At 42.7% G+C, this 27,352-nt stretch overlaps 1 protein-coding gene across 3 annotated transcripts in view; it reads left to right on the top strand.

Moving 5' to 3' along the window:
* Positions 1 to 27,352, top strand: part of RPGR (retinitis pigmentosa GTPase regulator) — a 114,455-nt gene that overhangs the window by 22,232 nt on the left and 64,871 nt on the right. For all 3 annotated transcript variants that reach the window (XM_087871274.1, XM_087871273.1, XM_060694062.2), the window contains exons 3-7: positions 8,835 to 8,927; positions 9,699 to 9,761; positions 12,442 to 12,600; positions 23,637 to 23,786; positions 24,604 to 24,762. In XM_087871274.1, coding sequence (XP_087727400.1) covers positions 8,835 to 8,927; positions 9,699 to 9,761; positions 12,442 to 12,600; positions 23,637 to 23,786; positions 24,604 to 24,762 — 624 coding nt within the window. The remainder of the gene's footprint in view (positions 1 to 8,834; positions 8,928 to 9,698; positions 9,762 to 12,441; positions 12,601 to 23,636; positions 23,787 to 24,603; positions 24,763 to 27,352) is intronic.

Genomic DNA, 27,352 nt, shown 5'->3' on the forward strand with positions numbered 1-27,352 from the left:
TATGTGGTTGTGATACGGGAATTTAGCATCCTATTCATATTTATGATTGGTTGCCAAGTGTCCTGTGGTCATATGATCAGTATTTGCAATTTTCTCTGCTAGCCTCCCTAGAAAGTTAGTGGAAAACTGGCAAGGAAGGCTGCATGCTGTGGATACCTGCTCACAGGTTCTCAACAAGCATGACCAAGTATTAAATTCTGGCCTAAATTCCCTGAAATACCAAAGAAACTCAGAAGTCAAGAAATAGTAATGTTTAACAGTAAGTTCAAAAATGCCTAGAAGCTTGCTAATGCAAAGTACAGAAGTTATAAATTACTTTTATTAATAGAAACAAAAACCAGGAAAAAGATCAACTGTACTAAAGTTATGGAGAAATAAAATGAAACAAAAACATAAGAGGCATGTATTCCCAGACACAAATATATGTTTAAAGTTTATATAATTCAGTAACACTAGCCCTATTTCATTGTAATCATCCATACCTAAACTATCCAATTAGTATTAATTTCTAAGTGGCAAATATATAAATTCTGCAGTCTATTTAATTCTTGGGGCTAGTTTATTGCCCTTTCAATGTTGAAGAATAAGTATTTTAATTGTAAAGAGGATCCAGAAAATACTCTTGTCCATATATCAGTTTATATGTCATAGAAATATAGTTTAAAAGAATAACAAGAATTTTGTATTTACAACAAAAAACAAGGTCCATTCTTATTTTATTTAATAATTTAAAACTTAACTATTAATAATCACTCCTATCAACTATTTTAATATAATTTAAGCTTACTCAGTATATCATTGCTTTTTCCACTTTTCAGAGCTTCTCCCAACTTCATACAGTTTGTATACAGTGTTAGAGTTTGCAGCAATCCAACAAGCACACAAGTAAAGAATTCAGCAGGATTCATTTCTATAATAAACTTCTTTATATACAATACCATACAGCAGAAGCCAGAACCAGAACTCAGAATCCAGAAGTACAGAATCAATAATCACAGAAGCTATATAATCATAGAAGTACTCATATATATATATACACAGATCAGTGAACCTAAGCCACACCCAGGCTCTGAGCCATCTTGGGTTACCAAACAGTCCCCATTGGCTGACCTGTTACCATGTCTATTTCAATTCATGAACTCTCACACACTGACACTCCTCCCTTCATGACTGGAATAGACATAAAACCGAATAACTTAATATTCTTCCCATGGTGCACTCCACCTTTTAACTTTCCAGTATATATGCAACCATCAGCCTTGCAGCTCTTGAACCCAAGATCCTTTAGTGCAGTATCTAAACAGATATTCCAATTCCTGGCTGCTTCAGCCCATAAATGGCCTTGTTCAATTTATATACAGTGTTAGGCTTTTTGCTTTCATACCCTGGTGCTTGAACCATGTAAATTTCTTCCTCTAATTCTGCATTGAGGAATGCTGTGGTTACATCAAAATGCCAAATTTTATGGCCATGTGCCGCTGCCAACACTAGTGCCAACCTTATGCTTTCACTCTTTACAGTTGGCATGAATACCTCATGGTGCACGTTTTTCTTTTGTGAAAAACCTTGTGCCACTAATCTCGCTTTATATTGTAATCTCGCTATCGTTGGGTAGTACTTTCTTTTTGTACACCCACTTACATCCTACGGCTTTGCAACCTTGTGGCAAAGTCATAGATATGAACACTATGTTCACCTATGAATTGCATTTCTTTTTCCATGGCTTCTTTCCACTTTACTTGTTCAATTTTGGGTAGTGCCAATACTTCCTGATAGTTTCTTGGCTCATACCACACATTAAACACCTTAACCTCACCAGCAGAATACCTGTCAGGTGGAATCCCCTTGTTCCATTGCTCTGACCTGCGTGGCATTTACTGCTCTTGTGTTTCAATCCTCTCTTGTTTCATATCCAAGTCATCTTCTCCTGACTCCTTTTCTTGCTCTTTTTCAGTTTCTCCTCCCTGAACTCTGACACTGTCACTGAGTTACCATCACTAAGTGGGTCACCATCACTAAGAGGATCACTCCAAAAATTTGCATCAATTCTGTTCCAAATTTGCTCTGCAAAGCTAGCAGATCTGGAAATGATTATTCTTTTGTTCCCATTGCTAAATGAATAGCTTTTTGAGCGAGGCTCATAGCCTGTAAACCTGAGCTTTCTAGCCTTTGGTTGACCTTTTCTCCTGATTGCTTTTTGGAATATGCACTCATGCATTGCTTCCAAAAACCCTTAAATGTGCCAGAGATAGCTGTCTTCCATATAGCACAGCATATGGAGTATTATTAATAGAGGAACTCCACAGCCTATTGATTAAATAATTAGCAGTCAACGTGGCTTCACCCCAATATGATCTACTCAGACCAGAATCCTCCAGCAGTGAGTCCTTCATTGTTTGTAAGACTCCATTCCATCTCTCAACTACACCATTCTCAGCTGCTGTGTATGGCTGGATTTGTGTATCTGTGTTTTATATCTAACTGTCCAACCACTGTTAAAAACTTGCTGACATGAATTCTGAACCTCTGTCAGTTTGCAGTTGACATACCTGTTGTTTATATCTCCTTTCTACGAAGCTTACCCATTGCTTAAATTTCTATAGCACCTCTGTTTTACTCTTTAGTAAATAGCAGAACCCAAACCTGCTGTAGTCATCTACAACGACCAGCGCATATTTTGCTTCTCCCAAACTGGCTTGCATTGGCCCAACCAAATCTGCACGTACCAGTTCTAGAGCTCTTGTTACTACTCTTGCTTACTGGGAATGCCTTGGACTTTGATGATTTACATAGTGCATAGTCCAAGTATGCCTTATACCCTTTTAAGTTTAACCCTTCTCCAAACTGTTGCATCTTTTGCAAAACTCTGAGGCTGGCATGGCATGACTGGTGGGTTTCTACCGGTTCGCCTTGGTTTGGGCAAACTGGTAGTGGCGGTGGTGGGAGGCTCTGCCCACCTGCCCCGACATCATCACGGACACTATGTGCATGCACAGAAGCGCCGTGCACAAGCAGAGCATGCACATGCATGCTCAGTTCCGAACTGGTAGCGAAGGTAAACTTAAGATGATATAGGGCAGTGCCTTATCATGCCTCCTTTGATCTGCAGCTGCTAATAGTGCCTGAGGTGGATTAACAACAATATCCCAGAGCTCCTTAGCCTTCAGGAAGCATTCCAATTTTGCAGCCCAAATGATATAATTCTTTTGTCCCAATTGAGGCAGAGAGCTGTCCTTGAATTCAACAGCCATCCTCCAAGCCTTCTCTGCCTTGCTCCTTTTACTTTTTTAACACAGGCAGTCCTTCAGCTTAATTACAGTTCAGTATTACTGTGTCTGATATGCTCTGGGCCCATAACCTGTTAGAGTTTGCAGCAATCCAACCAGCACACAAGTAAATAATTCAGAAGGATTCATTTATATAAGAAACTTCTTTATATACAATACCATACAGCAGAAGACAGAATCAGAACTCAGAATCCAGAAGTACAGAATCAATAATCATAGAAGCAATAGAATCAGAGAAGCACTCATACATATATATACAGATCAATGAACCTAAGCCACGCCCAGGCTCCGAGCCGTCTGGGTCACCAAACAGTCCCCATTGGCTGACCTGTTACCATTTCTATTCCAATTCATGAACTGTCACACATTGATATACAGGTAGTCCTCCACTTATAGTCATTCATTTAGTGACCATTGAAAGTTACAACACCACTGAAAAAAGTGACTTAGGACTATTTTTCAAATAACCATTGCAGCATCCCATGGTCAGATGATTGGAATTCGGATGTTTGGCAACTTGCTCATATTTATAACAGTTGCAATATCCCTGGATCACATGATCATCTTTTGTGACCTCATGATGAGTAAAGTCAATGTGGAAGCCAGATTCACTTAACAACTTTGTTACTAACTTAGCAATTGCAGTGATTCACTTAACAACTGTGGCAAGCAAGTTCATAAAATGAGGCCAAATGGACTTAATAACTGTCTTGCTTAGGAACAGAAAATTTGGGTTCAGTTATGGTCATAAGTCAAGGACAAACTATATTATCACATGCTACTTGATAAATCTCTATATAAATAGGTTTATAAAACATAAACAATTGTAAAATGTTAATAATGCAAAGTAAAGAATCTAGATTCTTTGAAGAATATAAGAATATTTTCCACTATAGCCCAAAGGAGGTCTAAAAGCATTTTCTTTCCTATAGTGGACTTAAATATAATTCTAATAAATATTAAATATTTATTAAATATAATTCTAATATAACCCTAATACTTAGAAATCATATCAGCTGCATTTCATTTTTTTATATAGTGTAGTTTTGCTAAGAATTTTAATTATAATAGTAAAATCTAACACATTTAAACTTAAAAAGAAGAAAAAGAATAAAAAGTGCAAAGAAAAAGAAAAAAGACAGAAGAAACTGAGACTATAATAAAGAGAAAAGGAATATATAAAGAAGAGTCTTTCCATCGTTATCCAATCTTCATCAAAACAAGTATAAACACATTTAATGACTGTTCACCCTCTCTAAGAGGTTACAATTCTCCATTGCATATCCCAGCCTTTATTTATAAATAAAAACATAAAGCATAATCTTTTCAGTCCTGATGCCAGCAGAACACAGACCACAAAGGGTTGTCAGAAATAACAATATCTTTTGCTTTAACCTTGATCAAAAAAGCCAATTAAATATTCTTTCCTTTTATTTCTAACAGTCTTAATCTTTAGTTCATTAAAATACTATCATAGGATTTGATTTCTTTTCTTGGTTGTCCATTTTATATGGTTCTTCAAGGCTATAAGAAGCCTCTTTTGTAAACTAATAGGAAAAAATTCTCCAGGTCATTTTGTTGGCTTGTCATTTGTATTTCTCTTTAAATTTTAAAACATCAACCAATTTCTTATGTAAATCCAGTGAAATCCTTTTCGAAAACATTCTCTATATATGTTTTCTTTTCGTAGGCCTTTATGTGTATTTCTCTTTAGCCAGGTTCTTCCTACGTAAACCAAGATTTTTATGCAGCCCTAGTTCAGTGAAATCATAATCCACTAGTTTCTAGGCTTTTTTCAGGCAGCCAGCAAGCACCCTGCTACGTAGGAAGAACCTGGCTAAAGAGAAATACATACATACATACATATACATATACATATGCATATACATACATACATATATATACATATATACATACATGCATATATATATGTGTGTGTGTGTGTGTGTGTTTTCTGAGGTTTTCACGGGTGTTTGTATGTAGGTCTTTGGTTATTCGGTTTTCTCCCGCGTAAAATTGGAGGTTTCTTGGCAACGTTTCGACGAAGTCTCATTCGTCATCTTCAGGCTGGTGTTCTCGGCTTTGTGCTTCTAGGAGCAATGTGTGTGATCGCAGCTGTTTCTTCCTTTTAACTGCCAGTGGGGGTGTGAACTGATTGGGTGGGAGCTTGGTTGTGTTCTGATTGGGCAGAGGTGTGTTCTGATTGGTTGGGGGTTTGGCTGTGCTCTGATTGGATGGGGGGTTGGCTGTGCTCTGATTGGCTGGGTGTGTGTTCTGTTTAGGTGGGGGCTTGGTTGTGCTCAGCTTAGTCTGAGTTGCAGGGGGATTTGAGCTGGTGAGCTGTGTTGCTGTTGTTTGGCTTCGTGTTTGTGGCCGTGCTCTCTCTTCATGGTGGGTGTCAGTCTGCTTCATGTATGGATTGGAGGGGTTTAAGGTGGCTAATGATGCAGCTGTGGTCTGGCTTCTGGTCTGGGGTCGTGCTTCATCATCAATGTGGGTTCGAGTCTGCTTTCTGCGTGGATGTGTGGTGGCTACATCCTGTGTGGCTCTCGTGAGTGTGGGTCTGGTGTCATTCGTCGTGTTAGGGACTCGTTTGTCAATAAGGGCGGGTTTCCAAATGGCTGGTAGGCGGGAGGTATCATCTCGTTTATTCATGCTGTGTGGACGTTTTTCTATCTCGATGGCTTCTCTGATTATTCTGTTGTTAAAGTGTTCAGTTTTGGCGATAGTTCTGGTCTTTTTAAAGTCAATATCATGTCCTGTGGCTTTGAGGTGTTGGACCAGGGAAGAAGTTGGTTCCTCTTTTCTGACTGAGTTCTTGTGTTCTTCAATGCGTGCACTTATTCTTCTGTTGGTTTGTCCGATGTATGTGGTGGGGCAGGCGGTGCATGGGATTTCATATACTCCTTGATTTTCTAACTCAATTTTGTCTTTGGGGTTTCTTAGGGTGGTGGATATTTTTTGGTTTGTGCAGAATGCTGTCTTGATGTTGTGTTTGTGGAGGATCTTGCTGATTCTGTCTGTGGTGCCTTTTATGTATGGGAGGAGGGCTTTGCCGTTTTCTTGTTCTCTGTCTTGGATTTTAGTGGGGGTTTCTTTTTGGATTAGGTTGGTAATCTTATTTCTTTGGAATCCATTGGATGTTAGTACGTTAGTGAGAGTGTGTAGTTCGGTTTTTAGGTGTTGTTCGTCAGCTAAGTGTTTTGTTCTGGAGATGAGTGTCTTGGCTACGGAGTTGATCTGTGCTGGGTGGTGGTGTGAGAGTGCATGCAGATAGCGGTTTGTGTGTGTTTTCTTCTGGTAGATGGTGTGTCCTAGGGAGCCATTGGATTTTTTGTAGACTAAGACATCCAGGAAGGGAAGTTGGTTGTTCGCTTCTGTTTCCATGGTGAACTGTATTTTGGGGTGTAGGCTGTTGAGGTGTATGAGGAAGTTGTCCAGTTTTTCTTTCCCATGTGGCCAGATTATGAAGGTGTCGTCTACGTATCTGAGCCAGAGTTTGGGTTTGTGATCAGATTTTTCTAGAGCTTGGGTTTCAAAGTGTTCCATGTAGAGGTTAGCAATGACAGGTGAGAGGGGTGATCCAATGGGTGCTCCTTCTATTTGTTTGTATTTTTGTCCGTTATAGATGAAGTATGTGTTGGATAGGCAGTGGTTGGTCAGATCTAGGATGTGCTTGGGGGGGTTATATTTGTTTTGGATAGCTGTTAAGGCTTCTTTGATTGGCACTTGGGTGAAGAGGGATATGACATCGAAGCTCACGAGTAGGTCGCTGGGCTGTAAGTTTTGTTTCTTTATGATCTCTATGAACTGGAATGAGTTTTTTACATGTGAGTTGATGGATTCTGCATAGGGCTGTAGTTGTTTGGCGAGAAATTTGGCTAGGTTTTGTAGAGGTGAGCCTATGGAGCTGACCATGGGTCTAAGTGGGGTTCCTTCTTTGTGTATCTTGGGGAGACCATAGAGCTTAGGGCATCTGGATGATTTCTCTCTGGGAATGATTCTTTGCTGGATCTCTTCGCTGATGGGGGAGGCTTTTATTTTGGATCTAGTGGTTTTTTCCAGGTAGGTGGTGGGATCTGTGTTTAGGGGTTTGTATGTGGAGTCTTGGAGTAGGTTGGTTAATTTGGTTTGGTAGTCAGATGTGTTCATAACCACCGTGGCGTTTCCCTTGTCTGCTGGTAGGATTATTATGCTAGTGTCTTTTTTCAGGTTAAGTAGTGCTGTCTGTTCCTCTTTGGGAAGCCAGAGAAGCCATCGAGATAGAAAAACGTCCACACAGCATGAATAAACGAGATGATACCTGCCGCCTACCAGCCATTTGGAAACCCGCCCTTATTGACAAACGAGTCCCTAACACGACAAATGACACCAGACCCACACTCACGAGAGCCACACAGGATGTAGCCACCACACATCCACGCAGAAAGCAGACTCGAACCCACACTGATGATGAGCCACGACCAAGGACCAGAAGCCAGACCGCAGCTGCATCATTAGCCACTTTAAACCCCTCCAATCCATACATGAAGCAGACTGACACCCACCATGAAGAGCTCACACGGCCACAAACACGAAGCCAAACAATAACAACGCAGCTCACCAGCTCAAATCCCCCTGCAACTCAGACTAAACTGAGCACAACCAAGCCCCCACCCAAACAGAACACACCCCCAGCCAATCAGAGCACAACCAACCCCCCATCCAATCAGAGCACAGCCAAGCCCCTAACCAATCAGAACACACCTCCACCCAATCAGAACACAGCCAAGTTCCCACCCAATCAGCTCACACCCCCACTAGCAGTTAAAAGGAAGAGACAGCTGCAATCTCACATTGCTCCTGGAAGCACGAAGCCGAGAACACCAGCCTGAAGATGACGAATGAGACTTCGTCGAAACGTTGCCAAGACACTTCCAAGTTTACGTGGGAGAAGACCCGAATAACCAAAGACCTACATACAAACACCCGCGAAAACCTGAGAAAAAAAAAATTAAAAAATATATATATATATATGTATGTATGTATGTATGTATGTGTGTGTATGTGTATGTGTATGTGTATATGTATATATGTATGTTTATGTAAGTTTTCACGGGTATATATGTGTGTACAGTTAATATCTCATGTTTCTTCCCGTGTAATTGTAAACATATCCCTAAAAGGGTAGTAGCGACATTTCGACGAAATCACATTCGTCATCTTCTGGCTAAAGTTCTCGGTTTGGTGCTTATGGGCAAACTGTGTGACGTTCACACAGTTTGCCCATAAGCACCAAACCGAGAACTTTAGCCAGAAGATGACGAATGTGATTTCGTCGAAACGTCGCTACTACCCTTTTAGGGATATGTTTACAATTACACGGGAAGAAACCCGAGATATTAACTGCACACACACACACACACTTAACATTTTGCAGACTTACTTTATTACATGGTTATTATGTCTCTTTTTACAGTTGTGTCTAACTAAATTGAAAATATTGGGTATATTTTAACACAAATGCATTGGCAATCAATTATTTTCTTTAATGTCTGTATTCTGCAGAAAATGGTAAGCTGTACATGTTTGGAAGCAACAACTGGGGACAACTAGGCCTTGGAACAAAGAATACTGTCAGCAAGCCAACTTGTGTGAAAGGTTTGTCTTTAACTTATGTGTCAGGTTTTAGAATAGATCTGAGCTTTCTAGTTTCCAATATGAAATACTTTTAGATGCATTAAGAATTGAAGTCTCCCTATTCAGTATTGTTTATAGGAATTCTTCTGTGTATTTATGTAGAAATAGGCTGTGCTGTATTCAGTAATTTTCAAATAAATGCTTAGAGCCGTGATGGCGAACCTATGGCATGCGTGCCACAGGTGGTACATGTAGCCATATCGGTGGGCACACAAGCTCAGCTCCGGCGCACATCTGTGCACCGGCCAACTGATTTTCGGCCCTTCTGGGCCCACCAGAAGTAGGGAAACAGGCTGTTTCCTGCCTCCAGAGGGCCTCGTTGGGTGGTGAGGAAGGCTCTGGAGGCTGGGGAGAGCAAAAAACGGGCCTACTGTGCCATCGTGTGCCAGGAGCATGGGGGGAGTCACGCGCGCATGCACAGGTGTAGGATGCATAGAATTATGGGTGTGGGCACGTGCGCGACCCCCCCCCCCCGATCCTGGCACACAATGGCAAAAAGGTTAGCCATCACTGGCTTAGAGTATTGCAGTTTTGCTAAATTATTTTTATGATTCAGACCTAACTTCAATAGAAAATCCAGTTTACTCATGATGTGCTCTGAAATGCTGAGATAAATAATGATTGGAAAATTAATCTCCTTATAAATTTGGATACTTAGCAAAGTTCACAATTCATTTTATAATTATTAAAACAACAACAATAATAATAACCTTTTGTGTCCTTAATCCATAGTTCTAAAACCTGAAAAAGTGAAACTAGCTGCTTGTGGGAGAAATCATACTTTGATCTATACAGGTATGTAATTTATTTGTTCATATGCCAAAGAGATTTTCCTGTAGAAGCTTTCTGCTTTGGTAAACAGTAACATAGAATATAATGTAATTAGATTATAAAGCTATTTTATACTGAATCTAATGGTCCATCGGTCTGGTAGCAACTTCTTGATATAGTATATATTGGACTTAGGCAGAGGCATTCTTTGGTAACAGCATCAAAAGGCTGGAATTTCCATCCAAGAGAAGCTTGTCTTTTCTCTGTTCTAATGTCCTTGTTAAGATGATAAAAGCCTTCACATTAAGAGAGTTTTCTGAATTGGATATGAATTTGGCCATTTTTTTTCTTATTTTCTTGTAAGACTATAAGTTTGTTCTATGATTTATGATTTATCAGAATTTTAGTTACCCAAAGAAAAACAGATTATGACCTTAATTAGATAAGCTTTTCTCAGCCTTACATCAATGGGAAACTGGGCCCAAATGTGGGCTTTACACAAGCAATAGCTGCTATAGCTGTGCAATGAAACATATTTGGAAGAGAAACTGATTTGGATCATGTGTGGGCATAAAGTCGCTTCTTGAACGAATTGCCAACAAATGCCTGCCTATGCACATTCCAAATCACCTTTTCTCCCAATAATCCAATTTATTGCACATCCCTAATTTCTATAATTAAATAATGGGCCATAAAGGTCACTGAATCAGTTTCCAAGTACATTTTGGCCAGAAACTTTTTTTTTAGGATTTGACAATGAATGAATCCAATGAATAGGATTTTGCTTGCAGTAACCAACATGTGAATCAAAATATAAATAATTTGCTGGAGATTTAGGAATTCAGCTATTCTTTTTTTAAAAAAAGTTGTATGTCCAAATTATAGGTTTTCATCTTTCTGAAAAATGGAAATCGTTTTTAACAGATGCATTCCTATCAATGCTTTTAATAAAGACAAATTAGAGAAATCTGAAAGTTTTAAGCATTGTAAAATCAATAATTCTAAATATTATAGAATTATTATATACATGTACCATGCTCAATTTGGCATTTGGCATTTGATATAAATTTATTTTATGAGATTGAGAGAATCAAGTTGCATGTGAGAAAGATATTTTCTGTCAATTAATTTCATGGCCATCATTAGCATTTGTAGATGAGTATTTGAACACATTTATGGATAATTAAGTTTAGTTTGAATTTTAATGCTAATTAGCTCTAATTGCTAATTAACCTGTTACATCTCTGACATATTTCCATATATTGTAATAACTTAAATGAAGTATTTGTACCTTCAATTTATATCCTGAGTGCTGATACATAGGTGGAAATAAAAGTTAACGTGTCATTTTATAGAATTGCAACTTATCCAGGAGGATAGGAAATGCATGTTTTAAAATATAAATACTGTATCAGCACTAAACTTAGTGCTGACTTGTTAAGAGGGCAAGAGATACTGGAACTGAAGCCAAATTTGCCATTGTTAACTGATGCTAATTATTTAAGAATATTTTTTTAATTCTTTTCAAACGTAGTGGACAAGACAATTTATATTTGTGTTGGAATTAATTTTATTTTTTGTTGCTGGTAATTTTTTGTAGTAAAAGCTTATTTGTGTGATAAAATTACATCTGTTCAGTAAAGATGGTGTATACAATGATTAGTATGTGTCCTATAATGAGGAGCATGTAATATTATGAATGTCGGATATAGAATTGCAAGAGAATGAAATTAAAATGAGATTGAAATTTTAAATATTACTCATGAGTTATGTAACTATTTTTTTTAAAGAAAAATACCCTTCATTGTCATGCAAAGAAAATAGAGTGTCTTTCAGGGTACAGATCTTTTATGACCCTTAAAATGAAATAAGCCAATAAGTGAAACCTAAACCATGCTTTACAACATCCAATAGGGGAAAAAAAGATAAAAAGCAGTATCTGGTATGAATAATAGATGAGGACAGGAAGGGAATTCTTCCATTTTTCTAGGTTTCCATTTATTAGTTGTTAATATAGTGAACTGAGCCAGAGGGAGAGCCATATCACCTTTAAAAATCTTAGCCCTGAATTCTCAGGCTAATCATAGCTAACCCTAACTCGTACATACCTCATTTCTGATTTTAGATAACATATATTCATATTTACAAGTAGAATGAAACAATTATTGATTGAATCTTTATGTTTTAAGCTTTTTAAAATTCCAAACATATTTCCTTTCTCCACCTCCCAATTGGGAATGAAGGAAATGCAATGAAGGAAATTACTCCTGTTTTAAAAATCTAGGTTCCAGACATGAGGAAAGTTTTGTAACTGATGCATGATCCAGAGGAGTAATAGGTTCCCCTGTTTCGAATGGGTTACAATAGTTAGACAGCCACTTTATAGTCCTTAGCCTTGAGATAGCCTTTCTCTGGAATATTTTAATTTAGATTTCTGCACTGAACTGAGTGCTGGGCCTGTGGCTTAAATGGTCCCTTCTGATTCTTTGATTCTAGTTTGCATAATCGAATTCCACTATGTAGTCAGTAATTCTTTAAAAAGAGTTAAACTGTAGACAGTGACTTCTGCAGGCAACCATTAAACAGTTGTGATTAGTCTTAAAGACAATGTGAGACTGTGTAATATGTTCTTTATTTGAATTATTTTTTCCCCTGGTGCTTCAAATGAAGTGTGCTTATTTTGGTTGTGCTTTTTTCTACACAGAAAAAAGGAACCTGTATGCCACTGGGGGTAACAGTGAAGGACAACTGGGATTAGGAGGCACAGAAGAAAGAAGTGCATTTCATCTAGTTAGTTATTTTACCAGTCAGCACAAGATCAAACAGTTAGCAGCTGGATCCTACACATCAGCAGCATTAACTGGTGAGCCCAGTAGTGACTTATATGAAAGTTATGCTGAAGAGGAAATTAGTTGAAAGTTTTTTTCCATTAGGTCTTTATGGAAACCAAAAATCAAAAATATTTAGTCTATCAAAGGGCATTTTTTTTCACAAAATAGGGTGTGAAATTCAGACAGTAAGTGCAGAAAGTACAATTTTATTAGCTTCCTTAAGCTTATAAAGTGGATATTATTAGATGATATTTATATGCCTATAACCTGAATTTGATCACTAAAACTTAAACAATGACCAAATAAACAAGTTCTAAAAAAATTGGTAATTTGGATATAAGCAAACAATTCATTTTCCTCCCAGCTTGGACAGAAGTGAGACCATTGCAGGTTATCAAGGGCATATTGTAGTGGAGTCTAAAGCATCCTTTCAGTTTTGTAAGTAATGTCCATAAGTACAGAGAAACATAGAAAACTGACAGCAGAAAAAGACCTAATGGCTCATTGTGTCTGCACTTGGAGTTTTTTTCCTTGTTTGTGTTTTGTTTTTAATTTGTTTTTAATTTTTTGTTGGATGATGGAAGCATGTTTAAACTCAGATACTGATGATAGACCCACTACTTCTGCTGGAAATTGGTTCCAAGCTTCCATTACTCTTTTTATGAAGTAATACTATCAAATACTACTTTTGAACTTCCTGTCAATTTGAAGTTATGCCCCCATGTTCTTGATTTTAGCTTAATATTGAAAATACTGCCCTCTAGAACTTATTCAAATCCTTAACACATTTAAAGGCTTCAATCATGCCCCCCAACTTTTCTTTCTGTCCTCTAGGCCAGTGGTCCCCAACCTTTCCGGCTTTGCAGACAGGCGGTGAAGAGGAAGAAAGAACATGGTTTTGTGTGAGCAGCGGGTAAGTGCACTCGTGCAGCTCCATTTGCAGCTTGTGCAAATGGAGCTGCGTCGTGCACTCACCCTCTGCTTGCAACGGTCTGGTTCCAAACAGGCCATAGCCTGGTTCTGGGCTGTGACCCAGGGGTTGGGGACCGCTGCTCCAGGCTGTACATATTCAGTTCCTCCAGTCTCTCCTGATATGTTTTGTCCCTCAAACCTTACACCATTTTTGTTGCCCGTCTCTGGACTCACTCAATCTTATTTTTAAGTGAATCACCAGAACTGAACAGAGTATTCTAAATGGGGTCTGACTAAAGTCCTTTATAGCAGGATTCAAACTTCCTTTTTCCTGCTGGTGAATCCCTCTAGTGATACATCCCAGAATTTTGTTTGCCTTCATAGCTGCCTGGACCAGGTGTGGGCTCCAATTTTTTTTACTACCGGTTCTATGGGTGTGGCTTATTTTGTGGGTGTGGCTTGATGGCCATGTGATGGTGGGTGTGGCTTGATGGCCATGTGACTGGGCAGGGGCTTCGAGGTCATGTGGCTTTGTGAGATTTTGTGTTTCTGTAGTGAGTGTGAATCACCACATAAACACACATAATCTCACAAAGCTTGCACAAATCTGAACATATAAAAGCAGCTAAAATTTCCTAAATTTTATGTGGCTCTATTTCTTAAAAAAAAAAAAAAATTCCTAAAAACAATAACATTAAAAAAAAACATTTCCTAAAAACAATAACATTTCCAAAAAAAATAAATTTCCTAAAAACAATAAAATTTCCTAAAATTAATTTTTTTAAAAGCATAAAGAAAAAAAACCCAGCCACTTACCCAATTGAAGGTACAAGGCAGGCAGGCAGGCAGGCAGGCAGGCAGACAGATTCAGTTGCTCGCGAGAGATGGATGCCTTCTCGTTGATCCCGGCTCCAGTGGTCAGGATCGGGTAATGCCATGATCCAGTTATTGATTGAGTCTGCATAGCTGAGAAGCTCCTCCCCTTTGTCCTGCTTCCCAGCTTTCTGACTCAATCCGGTTGAGAAAGGCACGTTTGAGCCTTGCTCTGGCAAAAATTTCCCTTTTGCCTCCAGTTTATTTCTAGCTCCCAGACCTCTTGGTTGAGCTCCCAGCGCGAAGGGGTTCGCACCCGAGACCGCTGGAGGCCAAAAGAAAACTCTTTTGGCTGTGAGGCCTGCTGGTTCCCGGCTGGTTGAGCCTGGTCCTCACTTCTGCGTGGAGGGCTATTCCCTCTACCACTGCAGCCTTCGTGGCTGGAACCTCTTGCCTGGCCAGGCTGAGGTATCTCTGCCAGCTATCTGGGATCTGATAGCTGTAATACTGCTGCTGCTGGAAAAGCCTCAGACAACAACGAGCTTGCAGAGTGCTGGATTGACATCAGAGCCTTCCTTCGGCTCGTTTGGGACAGCGCAGCGGCGGAGCGGCTTGAATCCACAGCCCTTGCTCCGTGGGTGGATCAGATAGCCTGATCTTCTCCCAGGCTCCTGGAATTGCTTGTGAGTAAGGGGGGGGGGAGTTTGTTCCCCTTTTTAAACGTTTTTGTTTCTCCTGGGGCCAAATTAAGTTCCGGCAGCCATTTTAGAATTCCGGTGGCCATTTTGGAACAGCCTCATGGCATTAGAGGCCTAGCCAGAACTTCAGGCCTGCCTTAATTCTCTACCTTGCCCTTTATTACAGCACTATTGGAGGCCTATTCTTCTAATAAAAGGAATTACAGGCCCTTCAGATGGCTTCCCAAAGGCCTGCCAGGACATCCAAGCACCCCCCACAACAGGAGGAATTCAGCTCCTCTGACCCGGTGCCTGCTAAGAGAAGCAGGAAGACCCACCATACTTCCAAGGGGCCCAAGCCCTCCCAATCTGCAGCTATGTCAAAGGAAGAGCTCAAGCGCCACAAGGCTATTGAAAAGGCCATCCAGAAGGCCATTCAAGCAGCTTCCTTACAGGAGAATGTACCTCTTAGCCCCCATCCCTCTAGGGTGGTGACACCTTCAGCTAGCACTGTACCTCCTCCCACAGGCCCAGAACCTGCTGCTTCCCCTGCCCAGCCGCAGGGGGTAGATAACCCAGGGCAAGCTCTCTCCCCTGCCTTATCACCAGATAGGGACTCTCCCTTGCCTGAAGGTTTGAAGGAAGTTAACGCAGCCTTATTTGGGCCCCAACCTGAGGTTTCTTCTGCCCCTTCGCAGCCCCAGGGGATTCCTGTACAGGTTTCCACACCCTTGGCTCCCCCTGCCCCGGCCCCTGAGCCCCAAATAGCTCCAAACCTGGCTTCCCTTATCCGAGAGGCCATTAGGATGGGGGTTAGGGAAGAAATGCAGAGGACCTCTTCATGGGTGTCCAGCCATTCTTTTTCACAGGTGGATGTTGAGGGCTCTATTCTCTCTGTAGCAGAAGCAGCCCCTCAGGGTCCTGAGTCCCCTGCCCATGCAGAGTCCACTGATCATTCTGATAAGGAATCCATATCCGCCCCTGATCCTATGGATCAGGATTTGTCTGAGGACGAAGACTTAGGCCCCGACCAACCAGCATTTGTGGGGCTCTTTAAGCCCCAGCTCTTTCGTTCCCTACTCCACAAGGCCAAGGCCATTACTGGTTTGGGCTCTTCTCAGGCCTCATCTGTCAACACGGGGGAGGGTCCTTCCTCATCTATACCCCTCTTTGAAGTACCTACCATTGAATCTGAAGAAATCCCGGGCCCCAAGATTTTTCGGGATGTTTTACAACGCCAATGGGCGGCCCCGGCGTCTGGCCCCAGTCCCAATGTCTTAGACAGACGTTTATATAATTTGGCTCCTGAATTATCTTCTCTCCTGCAGGTCCCTTCTGTGGGCCAGCCTGTGGCAGAACTATCTGCCCCCACTAATTTGACAGGGCCACCTGAGGAAGTCCTACGCCCGGAAGATAGGCGCCTGGAACATTCCCTTGTTAGATCTCACCAGGCCACTGCCTGGTCAGTCAAGGCCTCCTTGGCCGCCTCCTTTTTTAACCGGGCCCCAATTTTGTGGCTCCGCCAACTCCAGGCCAGGCTCCCTGTCTCCGATTTAAGGGCCCAGCAGGACATAAGCAAAATCATTACAGCCCTAGATTTTTCAGCGGATGCAACTTTAAATTCTTCCCGCTTCGCTGCTAAGGCCATTGGCTCTTCCATAGCTGCCCGGCGTCTACTCTGGCTTCGCCAATGGCAAGCCGACGCCAAATCTAAATGGCGTCTAGCATCTTCCCCCTTCGAAGGCCCTAAGCTCTTTGGAGCCCCTCTGGAGCCTCTCCTCATAGAGTCCAAGGACAAACGCCGTATTCTGCCCAGCTTGTCTCGGCGTTCCGACTTCAGGTCTCAATCCAATTTCCGTCCTTTCAGACCTTCAGACGGGGGTTTCTCTGGGAGCCGTCGCCAACGGTTCCCCCCACCTAGGCAATTTAGACCCCAGGACCGCCAAAGTCCTCCCCCTAGAGGTCAGTCCAGACGGCCCTTTCGAGGGAGCAGGGGGCGGGGGTTCCGTAGATCACGCTGACGGCTTGGCCCAGCTTCCCATTGGAGGCCGCCTGGCTTCCTTCGCCAGCCAGTGGGCAGCTACCTCGTCGGACACCTGGGTCAGGGAGACCATCAGCTCTGGCCTCTCTCTCGAATTCCTCTCCACCCCCCCCCAGAGAGATTTCTTCGCTGTCCCGTCTCCCGGAACAGATCCTCCCGGCTCCTGGTGGCATCAGCCATTCGTCACTTGTTGGTCATCCGAGCCATCGAGCCGGTGCCCCAGGAGCAGCTCGGACAAGGCTTCTATTCACGCTTGTTCGTTATCCGGAAGTCTTCGGGGGGATGGCGAGCGATACTAGATCTCAAATCCCTGAACCGCCGGATAGTGTACCGGCGATTCAAGATGCAGTCCCTCCAGACCATCTTGGAGGGCATCAGACTTGGAGACTACCTCTCGTCAATCGACCTGACGGAGGCATATCTCCATGTACCCATCCTCCCCGCCCACCGCAGGTTTCTCCGCTTCTGTTTCCTGAGCCAGCATTATCAGTACAGGGCTCTTCCATTCGGCCTCTCATCGGCCCCCAGGGTATTCACAAAATTGATGGCCGCCATCGCGGCCCTTCTCAGGTCCATCCCCATCCGGATGCAGTTCTACCTGGACGACCTTCTGGTCCAGTCGGTCTCGGAGAGTCAGGCCCTTCAAGATCTCTCAACGACTCTCAGAGTCCTGGAATCCCACGGATTCTCTATCAATCGGACCAAGAGCCATCTGGTCCCGGCCACGCGTCTCCAGCACCTGGGGGCGATCATCGACACGAGCCTATGCAAGGTCTACCTTTCCCAGGATCGCCTGGCCAGCCTGCGGTCTCTGGTCAGGGCAGTGAAGGCAGGGAGGGGCTCTTCCCTGGCTTCGCTCTCCCAACTCCTGGGAAAGATGGTCTGTTGCATCGGCATAGTTCCCTGGGCATGTCTACACTGCAGGGACCTGCAGTGGTTCCTCCTACCTTACCAGAAACGGGGGTTGGGGTCCTCCCTCCGGCGGGTCCATCTTCCTCCCAAGGTGCTCCAGTCCCTCGATTGGTGGTCCTCGGGAGCTCTTCTCCAGGGGCGGGAGTTCAGGGTTCCTCAGTGTCTTATACTGACTACAGACGCCAGCCTTCACGGCTGGGGGGCCCACCTATCCTCCTCCCTCGCCCAGGGTCGATGGACCCAGGCGGATTTAAAGCACAACATAAACTGGTTGGAACTCCGGGCCATCCACCTGGCCCTACGAGTCTTTGCCCCCGAGGTTCAGGACAAGCATGTCCTGGTCAGAACGGACAACGTGGCCGCCAAGGCCCACGTGAACCGCTTGGGAGGGACCCGCTCTCGGCATCTCATGGAGGAAGCCGAGAGACTGGGCTCCTGGGCGGAGTTGCACCTAAGGTCATTGAGGGCAACTCACATCTCGGGGGTGGAGAACTCTCAGGCGGATTGGTTGAGCAGGACCACGGTGGACCCCGGGGAGTGGGCCCTGGAACCTGCTCTCTTTCGGGAGATCACATCTCGCATGGGAGTTCCAGTCCTGGACCTCTTCGCCACACGGAGCAATCGACAGACCCAGAGGTTCTTCGCACGGTTTCCGGAACCAGGAGCGGAGGCCGTGGATGCTCTACACAGTGTCTGGCCTCCCGGCCTTCTATACGCCTTCCCTCCTCTCCCCATCGTGGCCAAGGTCATCAGGAAGATGTTACAAGAGAAGGCGGAGCTGCTGCTAATCGCCCCCCATTGGCCTCGCAGGCCTTGGTTCGCGGACCTGAAGGCTCTCTCGGTTCGGCCTCCCTGGCGCCTTCCCCCGGACAAAGTCATCCTTCGCCAGGGCTCACTTCTTCATCCGGACGCCGCATGGCTGCAGCTAACCGCCTGGCGATTGAGCGGCGTCTGCTGAGCTCCCGGCGTCTTCCTCCCAGAGTCGTCGCCACCATCCAGGCAGCCCGTAGACCCTCGACTACTCGCATATACGACTCCACCTGGAGGACCTTTTCATCTTGGTGCGACAGCCACTCCATCATTTCTACGGCAGCCTCTACGGAGCAGGTGCTCATCTATCTGCAGGATTGTCTTGACTCAGGTTTGGCACCCAACACACTCCGCAGGCAAGTAGCTGCTCTCTCCTCTATCCTTTGCTGTGGCTCCCGGACCTCCCTATCCTCCCGCCCTCTAGTTAGGCAGTTCCTCAGGGGGGCCTCCAACATTCGCCCGGCCCCTCTTCATAGATATCCTACCTGGGATCTTCCCCGGGTCCTAGAGGCTCTTACCAGAGCTCCGTTTGAGCCCCTAAGGGAAGTTGGGCTTCGTTTTCTCTCTTATAAGGTAGCCTTCCTCCTGGCCATTACTTCGGCCAGGAGGATCTCCGATTTGGCGGCCCTTTCAGCTCGGGAGGACTTATGTATCTTTCACCCCGACAGGGTGGTCCTCAGATTGGACCCCACCTTTCTTCCCAAGATCAATTCTCCTTACCATAGGTCCTTGGAATTAGTGCTCCCTGACTTCTGCCCCAATCCCGTCCACGCCCGAGAAAGGGCGTGGCATACCCTGGACGTCAGGCGGGCCCTTCGCATCTACCTGCGACGGACCTCCTCCCTACGCCAGTCGGAATCTCTCCTGGTCTCATTTCAACCTTCTTCCCTCGGCAGGAAAGTTTCATCGGCCACTCTGGGCCGTTGGATTCGGGCTACCATCGCCAAGGCGTATGAAGTCCTCTCCCTTCCGGTGCCTCGGCACATTACAGCCCATTCCACACGTAGCGCTGCCACTTCAGCGGCGTGGGCCACCCAGGCATCCTTAGAGGAAGTCTGCAGGGCTGCCGCCTGGACTTCCCCCACTCCCTTCATCAGACACTATCGTCTCGATCGGTTCGCCTCGGCCGAGGCGGCCTTCGGACGTAGGGTGCTCCAACAGGTGCTCCGGGTTCCTTCCCCACCTGCTCGGGCTAGTCCCTCCCTATAGGGTTCTGCTTGGGCATGTCCCGATCCTGACCACTGGAGCCGGGATCAACGAGAATGGGCGTTGGCTTACCTGAACGCTTCTTCTCGTTGTTCCGGCTACAGTGGTCAGCCCCTCCCTGTCTGGGCCCTCGTAGGTGGGAAGTTTTCTGTGGATCTGTCTCTTCCCTTGTTTTACAGCTCAAAGTGCCTGTCTGCGTCGTCGTCTTTCATCAGAAAGCTGCGAAGCAGGACAAAGGGGAGGAGCTTCTCAGCTATGCAGACTCAATCAATAACTGGATCATGGCATTACCCAATCCTGACCACTGTAGCCGGAACAACGAGAAGAAGCGTTCAGGTAAGCCAACGCCCATTCCACTTCAAGCCAGGCAGGTCTGCCTGCCAGACGCACAGGATTCGGCTCCTGAAGGCTGGAGGCTGTACAAGGCAGGCAGGTAAGGCAGGTTGGGGGCTGGAGGGACAGTGGAAACATTAGGCCACCTGGGATGGAGCTGAGGCGGTCGCGAAGCCTACTAAAGGCCGGGGATTCGGCCTGCCGGCCACCAGGGCTCCAAGCAAGCTCCCTCTGGCTAATAGAGGTTGGGGATTGGGCCTACCGGCCAGCAGGGCTCCAAGCAAGCTCCGGCTGGCTAGGGGGAGCTGGGGATCGGGCCGGCTATGCTTACCTGTAGGTGGGAGGAAGCAGCTCTGTTGGGGCGCAGGCGAATTCAGTGGAGCAGAATGGACAGGTATGTATGTATGTATGTATGCATGTATGTATGTATGTGTGTGTGTATATATATATATATATATATATGTATATGTATATGTATATGTATATGTATATGTATATGTATATGTATATGTATATGTATATGTATATGTATATGTATATGTATATATATACCTGTCCATTCTGCTCCACTGAATTCGCCTGCGCCCAGCTACAAAAAAACCTTGGCTACGTAGGGAAAACCTGGCTAGAAGAAAAACATATATATATACCCACACACACACACACACACACACACACACACACACACAGTTGCAAGAAAAAGTATGTGAACTTTTGCATGAATTGGTCATAAAATGTGCTCTGAACTTCATCTAAGTCAAAAACAATAGAAAAACACAGTCTGCTTAAAATAATACTACACAAACATTAGATGTTGCCAGAAGAAGTACAACACATGAAAGCCATGGGACACAATATTGATTTTAATAAAACCGGAATAGTGGCGAAAGAGGAACATCTCAACAAAAGAATAATCAGGGAGGCCATCGAAATTGAAAAGAGGCCACAGAATACGAACAGACGAGACGACGCCTCTAGGTTATCAAGTATTTGGGGACCTGCACTTAGGGAAACTCGAGTGTTAACATCAGAAGAGAGGCAGAGATTCCAACAAGCAACCAGTGGTGTTGTAAGGCCTGCCAGAATTCTTCCCTCTTTGCAGAGGGTGGCTAGCAATAGGGAGAGAGAGAGGATCGAGCCAGAAGACAGGCTGAGATCTCAACTAACAATCAAGGGTGCTGGGATGCCTACCAGAATCCTTTCCCCTCTACAGCAGACAGATAATGATAGAGAACCTGAGAAAGCTAGGCCTGTAACACGTAGCCAAACAGCCAGGATGAGGAAGCAGGAAGAAAAACTGCTGTCCTCCAATCAGGACACAGAGTTACAGGCTAACCAGCATACGTCAGCAGCAGCAAACATAGAAAAGTGACAGCTCCGACCTCGCAACACACCCATAGCTTCTAACTAAACAAGAGCCTGAAGATGACAGGGTTGTGAGCCTGTCGAAACGTTGCTAGAAAGAAAAAACTTTTAAGGTACTGGTAGGATTTTAGCTAAGGTTTTTAAAGGACCTTGCAGAGTGCTCTGTAAGGATTTTTGGAAGATTTTAAGCTAGGATTTTAACCAGAATTTTGAACATTTTAACTAACTTATTTAACATGACGTGGGAAAACACCCGAGATTTTAATTTTTTTTTGCATATACACACTCGCGAAAACTAAGAAGACATATATATATATATATATATATATATATCTATATATATATATATATATATTCCTTTTTCGTAGGCTTTTATGTGCATATTCTTTCTAGCCAGGTTTTACCTACGTAAACTTAGTTGTTCTACAGCCCTAGGTTCTGTGAAATCTCATTCACAAGTTTCTGGGCCTTTTTTTTTTCTGCTGACAAACTGCAACTCTGTGTTGCTCTCTGGGAGACTCAGATAGCTATTTCTGCCTCTTAAGGTGTCTTCGGTGAGCCACACCCACTTCTCAAATATCCTCCCTGTAAAGGTATAATGTATCTTTTTTCCTTTTTCGTAGGATAAGATACATTATACCTTTACAGGGAGGATATTTGAGAAGTGGGTGTGGCTCACCGAAGATGCCTTAAGAGGCAGAAATAGCTACCTGAGTCTCCCAGAGAGCAACACAGAGTTGCAGTTTGTCAGCAGAAAAAAAAGGCCCAGAAACTTGTGAATGAGATTTCACAGAACCTAGGGCTGTAGAACAACTAAGTTTACGTAGGTAAAACCTGGCTAGAAAGAATATGCACATAAAAGCCTACGAAAAAGGAAAAAAGATACATTATACCTTTACAGGGAGGATATTTGAGAAGTGGGTGTGGCTCACCGAAGACGCCTTAAGAGGCAGAAATAGCTATCTGAGTCTCCCAGAGAGCAACACAGAGTTGCAGTTTGTCAGCAGAAAAGAAAAAAAAGGCCCAGAAACTTGTGAATGAGATTTCACAGAACCTAGGGCTGTAGAACAACTAAGTTTACGTAGGTAAAACCTGGCTAGAAAGAATATGCATATATATATATATATATATATGGAATGGGCGGGACAAACTTTGAATGGGCAAGTGAGCATCGAGCGTGCATCGTGCGAGCATCATGCGGGCGGGCGGAGCAAGTGAGCGATGACCACGCAACCTGTTCAGGGGCGTGGTCCCCCAGCTGTGGCTAACAGTTCAGTAACCAAGGCCAAATTATCGCTACCGGTTCTCACGAACCGGTGTGAACCGGGAGCAACCCACCACTGGCCTGGACACACTGTTTATTTATTTTGCAGTTATCTGTAATGAGTACACTTAAATCTGTGTCACACTATATCCCCAATACTGTACCCTGCCATAATATAGAAGATGTCACTGAATTATGCATGTGAAACAATAATGTTAGCACAATTTGTTTATGCTAACAAATTTATCTCTGCTTTACAAGTGTTGACCTGGCTTTTAAAATGCAAATAATAATAATAATAATAATCCCAAATTCATTTAAAGTCTTTTCCAAGATGAATGAACTCTTTTTTCCAGACACACATAAAGTAGTATGTGTAGGATCTTTACAAGATTATAAGTAACTTAATGAAGTGACCACCCCAGTGTCTTAGTTATAAGAGAAATGCTTCTAAATATTGTATCCTTCTTTGTAAAATTTATTTAAGTTTTGACTGATGTAAGAGAGAAATAATTTCAGAGATGGAAAACTCACAATTTGCAGTTATCTTTCAAATGTAACTCACTGACTATGAGAATATAAACTGGGAACTTCTATTGTTTCTGAACCTTTTCTCTCCCTTTGTACTACAAGTTTCTTTTCTAGTCTCCATTGCTTTAAACCTCATTTCCTTAGACTTTGCTTCTTTAAATAATTTGGAGGTTTTTTACAATAATAATCTTTCTTATTTTTAAGAGGATGGACAACTTTTTATGTGGGGAGACAACTCCGAAGGCCAAATAGGCTTGGGAAATGAAGCTAATGCATGTGTTCCTCATCAAGTGGATGTTGGGAAACCTGTTTTCTGGATCTCTTGTGGATATTATCATTCTGCCTTAATAACATGTAAGTGTAAAATTACTTATATACCTGTATGTTCAAAGTCCAATACTGTGGCTTGAAATCCTGTATTTGCAGTGCTGTATGGTGCTGATCAAGTGGTATATCAATCACTTTTAGAGCAGTCTTAAATGGGCTAAGACGGTGGAGTAAAGGTAATATTTTTCTACCATTTATAAAGTCCTAATAGTTTATGATAGTCAAGACAAAAAAGCAGTCTGTTTTGCATCTCTGATTTTCAATATTCTCTAGTTTCACAGATAGTGGATTATTAATTCAAGATCTAGAGGATAATAGGAAATTTTGAGCTTTCCCAAGAAATAAAAAAAAAATCCTTGGATCTAAAAACCCAAAACTAATATTCTACATTGCTCCCCCCACCCCATATTCTGCTTCAGAATTTGGCAATAGCTGTGGGAAGAATCACATTCACAGAGTTTCCAGGTATTTCCATAGTGGCATGGCTTCTTGCTGTTGGTAAATGTCTGCCTGTCGATCTCCCTAATGAAGGATTTCTTCTTGATCTCTCCAGAAAGTGTTTGTGATGCTTAGCATTACATGGTTTATTTTTCAAAAAGTTGAAGTTAGCATAGCTGAAAAAGTTTCTTGGATGAGAACATCTTCAAAGAAAAACTAGGAAGTCCAGTTGCATCTTTGGGACAACCATGACCTGGATGACTGAGAATCTCCATAGACATTGAAGTTAGCATAGTTCAGAAGATAATACAAGTATAACAAATAAAGTCTGCATAAAGTATTCCACAAATGAATGTCTTTTCTCTCTCTGTCATGAATCTTAATGTTCCCACTTTCTTTCCTACAGGTGATGGAGAACTTTATACTTTTGGGGAGTCTGACAATGGGAAACTAGGTTTGTCACTTGAACAACTGAAAAACAATAGAGTCCCACAGCTTGTTTCTGGAATTCCAAGTAGAGTTAATAAGGTTGCCTGCGGAGGAGGACATACAGTAGCACTGGCAGGTATGTATCCTTCAATATTTTTTCTGTTGCTTTCTAGTATATAATTGGTGTTCATAGTCACCACTCTGAACAAATTATGATACAAGTAGTCTTCAATTTATAATCACAATTGGGACTGGGATTTCCATTGCTAAGCAAGGTGGTTGTTAAGTGACTTCTGCTCAATTTTACACCTTCTTTGCCATGGTTGTTAAGTGAATCACTGCAATTGTTGAATGAATCATATGGTTGTTAAGTGACTCCAGCTTCCCCTTTGCTTGTCAGCTGGGAAGGTTGCAAAGTTATTTATTTTTCACATTTTAAACCACTATTTTAAATTAAATTAAATTAAAACCACAACTTTAATGCCTCACAGAGGGATTCTGACTGTGTATAATAAATGGTGATCATGTGACTCCAGGATTGCTACTGTCATAAATATATGCTGGTTGCAGAGCGCCGAACCCTTGATCAAGTGACCACGGGGGATGCTGTTACAGTTGTTACAGCAAGAACAGGTTGTAAGTCACTTTTTCAGTGTCGTTATAATTTTGAACAGTCACTTAACAAATGATTGTAATGAGGGACTACCTGTACTTGCATATCTCTTAACACATTTTAAGCTGAACACCAAAGAGAGACTTTTAAATTGGAAGGGCAAGACTTGATTCTCCAGATGTTGTTGGACTGAAAATTCTATCATAAGAGTTGTATTGATTAGAACAGATGAGAATTAGAGCAACAACGTGTGAATATCTAAAATTATCTACCCCTGCTTTAGGTGCTATATATACTCTCCTCATTTAATCATCACAATCAGTTCCTAGAAGTGAAATGGTGAGAGGGGGAGGGGGAGGAGGGAGGGAGGGAGAGAGAGACAGAGACAGAGACAGAGACAGAGACAGAGACAGAGAGACCCACTCCTCCCTTTTTTACTGCCTCATAGGGCGTATAGATTGCTTAAACAATCTCTTCAGGTTCAGTTGGGCTTGTTGTTTATTTTATTTATTTATTTATTTATTAATCAAATTTCTATACCGCCCTACTCCCAAAGGACTCAGGGCGGTGAACAGCCAAGATAAAATACAGATAATACAAATATTAAAAAAAATCCCTTAAAATTATTAAATATTTCAGCCGAAACACAGATTAAAACACCCAACTTGTAAAATCACGAATTAAAAAATTGAAAAATTTAAAAGATGGTAGTTAGGCCAGGCCAGCTTGCTGAAATAGAAAAGTTTTGAGAGCACGGCGAAACGTGCGCAGGTCCGGGATCTTCCGTATCTCTGGGGGGAGCTCATTCCAGATGGTAGGTGTGTCAGGGCATTTATTAATCCCATGTTTGGCTCTGGGACTAATTACCCTGGTTTAGAGGAGATGGATCGTGGCTTATTCCAAGTTGCCATATTCTGAAAAGAAACGCGAGGAAAAGTTTCTAATAAAACTCATTTATTTGTTATAAAGAAAATAAAACACCTCACTAACTAAGAAAAGTTAATTGCTACATTTTTGAAAGTAATTCGGGCTAGTTGCTTTTCACAGCAACCGGCACTCCTGTGGCATGAGAACAAAGGAAAGAGTGTGTGAAAGGAATGTGGGTGGATGGACATGCGTAGTAGCTTTTGATAACAATTCTTGGCAAGGTACGGAAAGTCTGATAGTCCAGAAATTATGAGTTCAGCTGGCAAATAAAATAACGCAGTGACATTCCCCTTCTTTGCCAGTTGAGCGAATATCAGTACATCATCAAATAAGGCACATCTTCTTACGCAGATACTCGTGTTGAGCTGCTGGAAGTGGTTTGTTGAGCATATCAGCAATTTGATCATGTGTAGATACATATTGCATTTTGACAAAACCTTTTTTCACTAAATGTTTTATGTTTTGATAACGGATGTCAATGTGTCTGGACCTAGAACCTGTAAAATGAGATTCAGAAATATAAACCACCGATTCATTGTCTTCCATCACGGTGATCGGTCAGATTGGGTGTGTCCAGATATCTGTGACTAAAGCATCAAACCAAGTTAGAGAATTACATGCATCTGAAACACAAGCATATTCACCTTCAGTAGATGAACAAGAAACAAAATTTTGTTTACGTACTTGCCAATAAACAGGACATCCATTTAAGAACATCATATAACCTGAAGTACTTTTGCGTGATTTCTTATCACTTGCCCAATCAGAATCTGCATAACAACATAATTCTACATAATCAGTATATGTTGGTTCTAACAATAACTTCATGTGTTTGGTGTATTTTAGGTATCTCAATAATTTCTTAATGCATGTCCAATGAAACTGTTTTGCTTTCCCTACATGTCGAGATAAGAGATTAACACTAAGTGCAATGTCAGGTCTGGTCCAACTACTAATGTACAACAATGACCCAATGACTGAACGATAAAGTGTTTGATCCTCGAACTCAGGACTTTCTTCTTGTGTCAAGTTGTGAAAATCTGTTTGCATGGGTGTCTTTGTTGTGTTAGCATCTTTCATGTTGCAATGATGCAAAACTTGTTCAATTTTATCTTCTTGTGAAAGACTAAACCCCTTCTGTGTCTTTTCAATCTGAACACCTAAATAAGTGCTAATGTGACCTAAT

This window comes from Pantherophis guttatus, chromosome 5, assembly GCF_059756535.1.
Source record: "Pantherophis guttatus breed Tessera chromosome 5, ASM5975653v1, whole genome shotgun sequence".
NCBI classification, from domain to species: Eukaryota; Metazoa; Chordata; class Lepidosauria; order Squamata; family Colubridae; genus Pantherophis; species Pantherophis guttatus.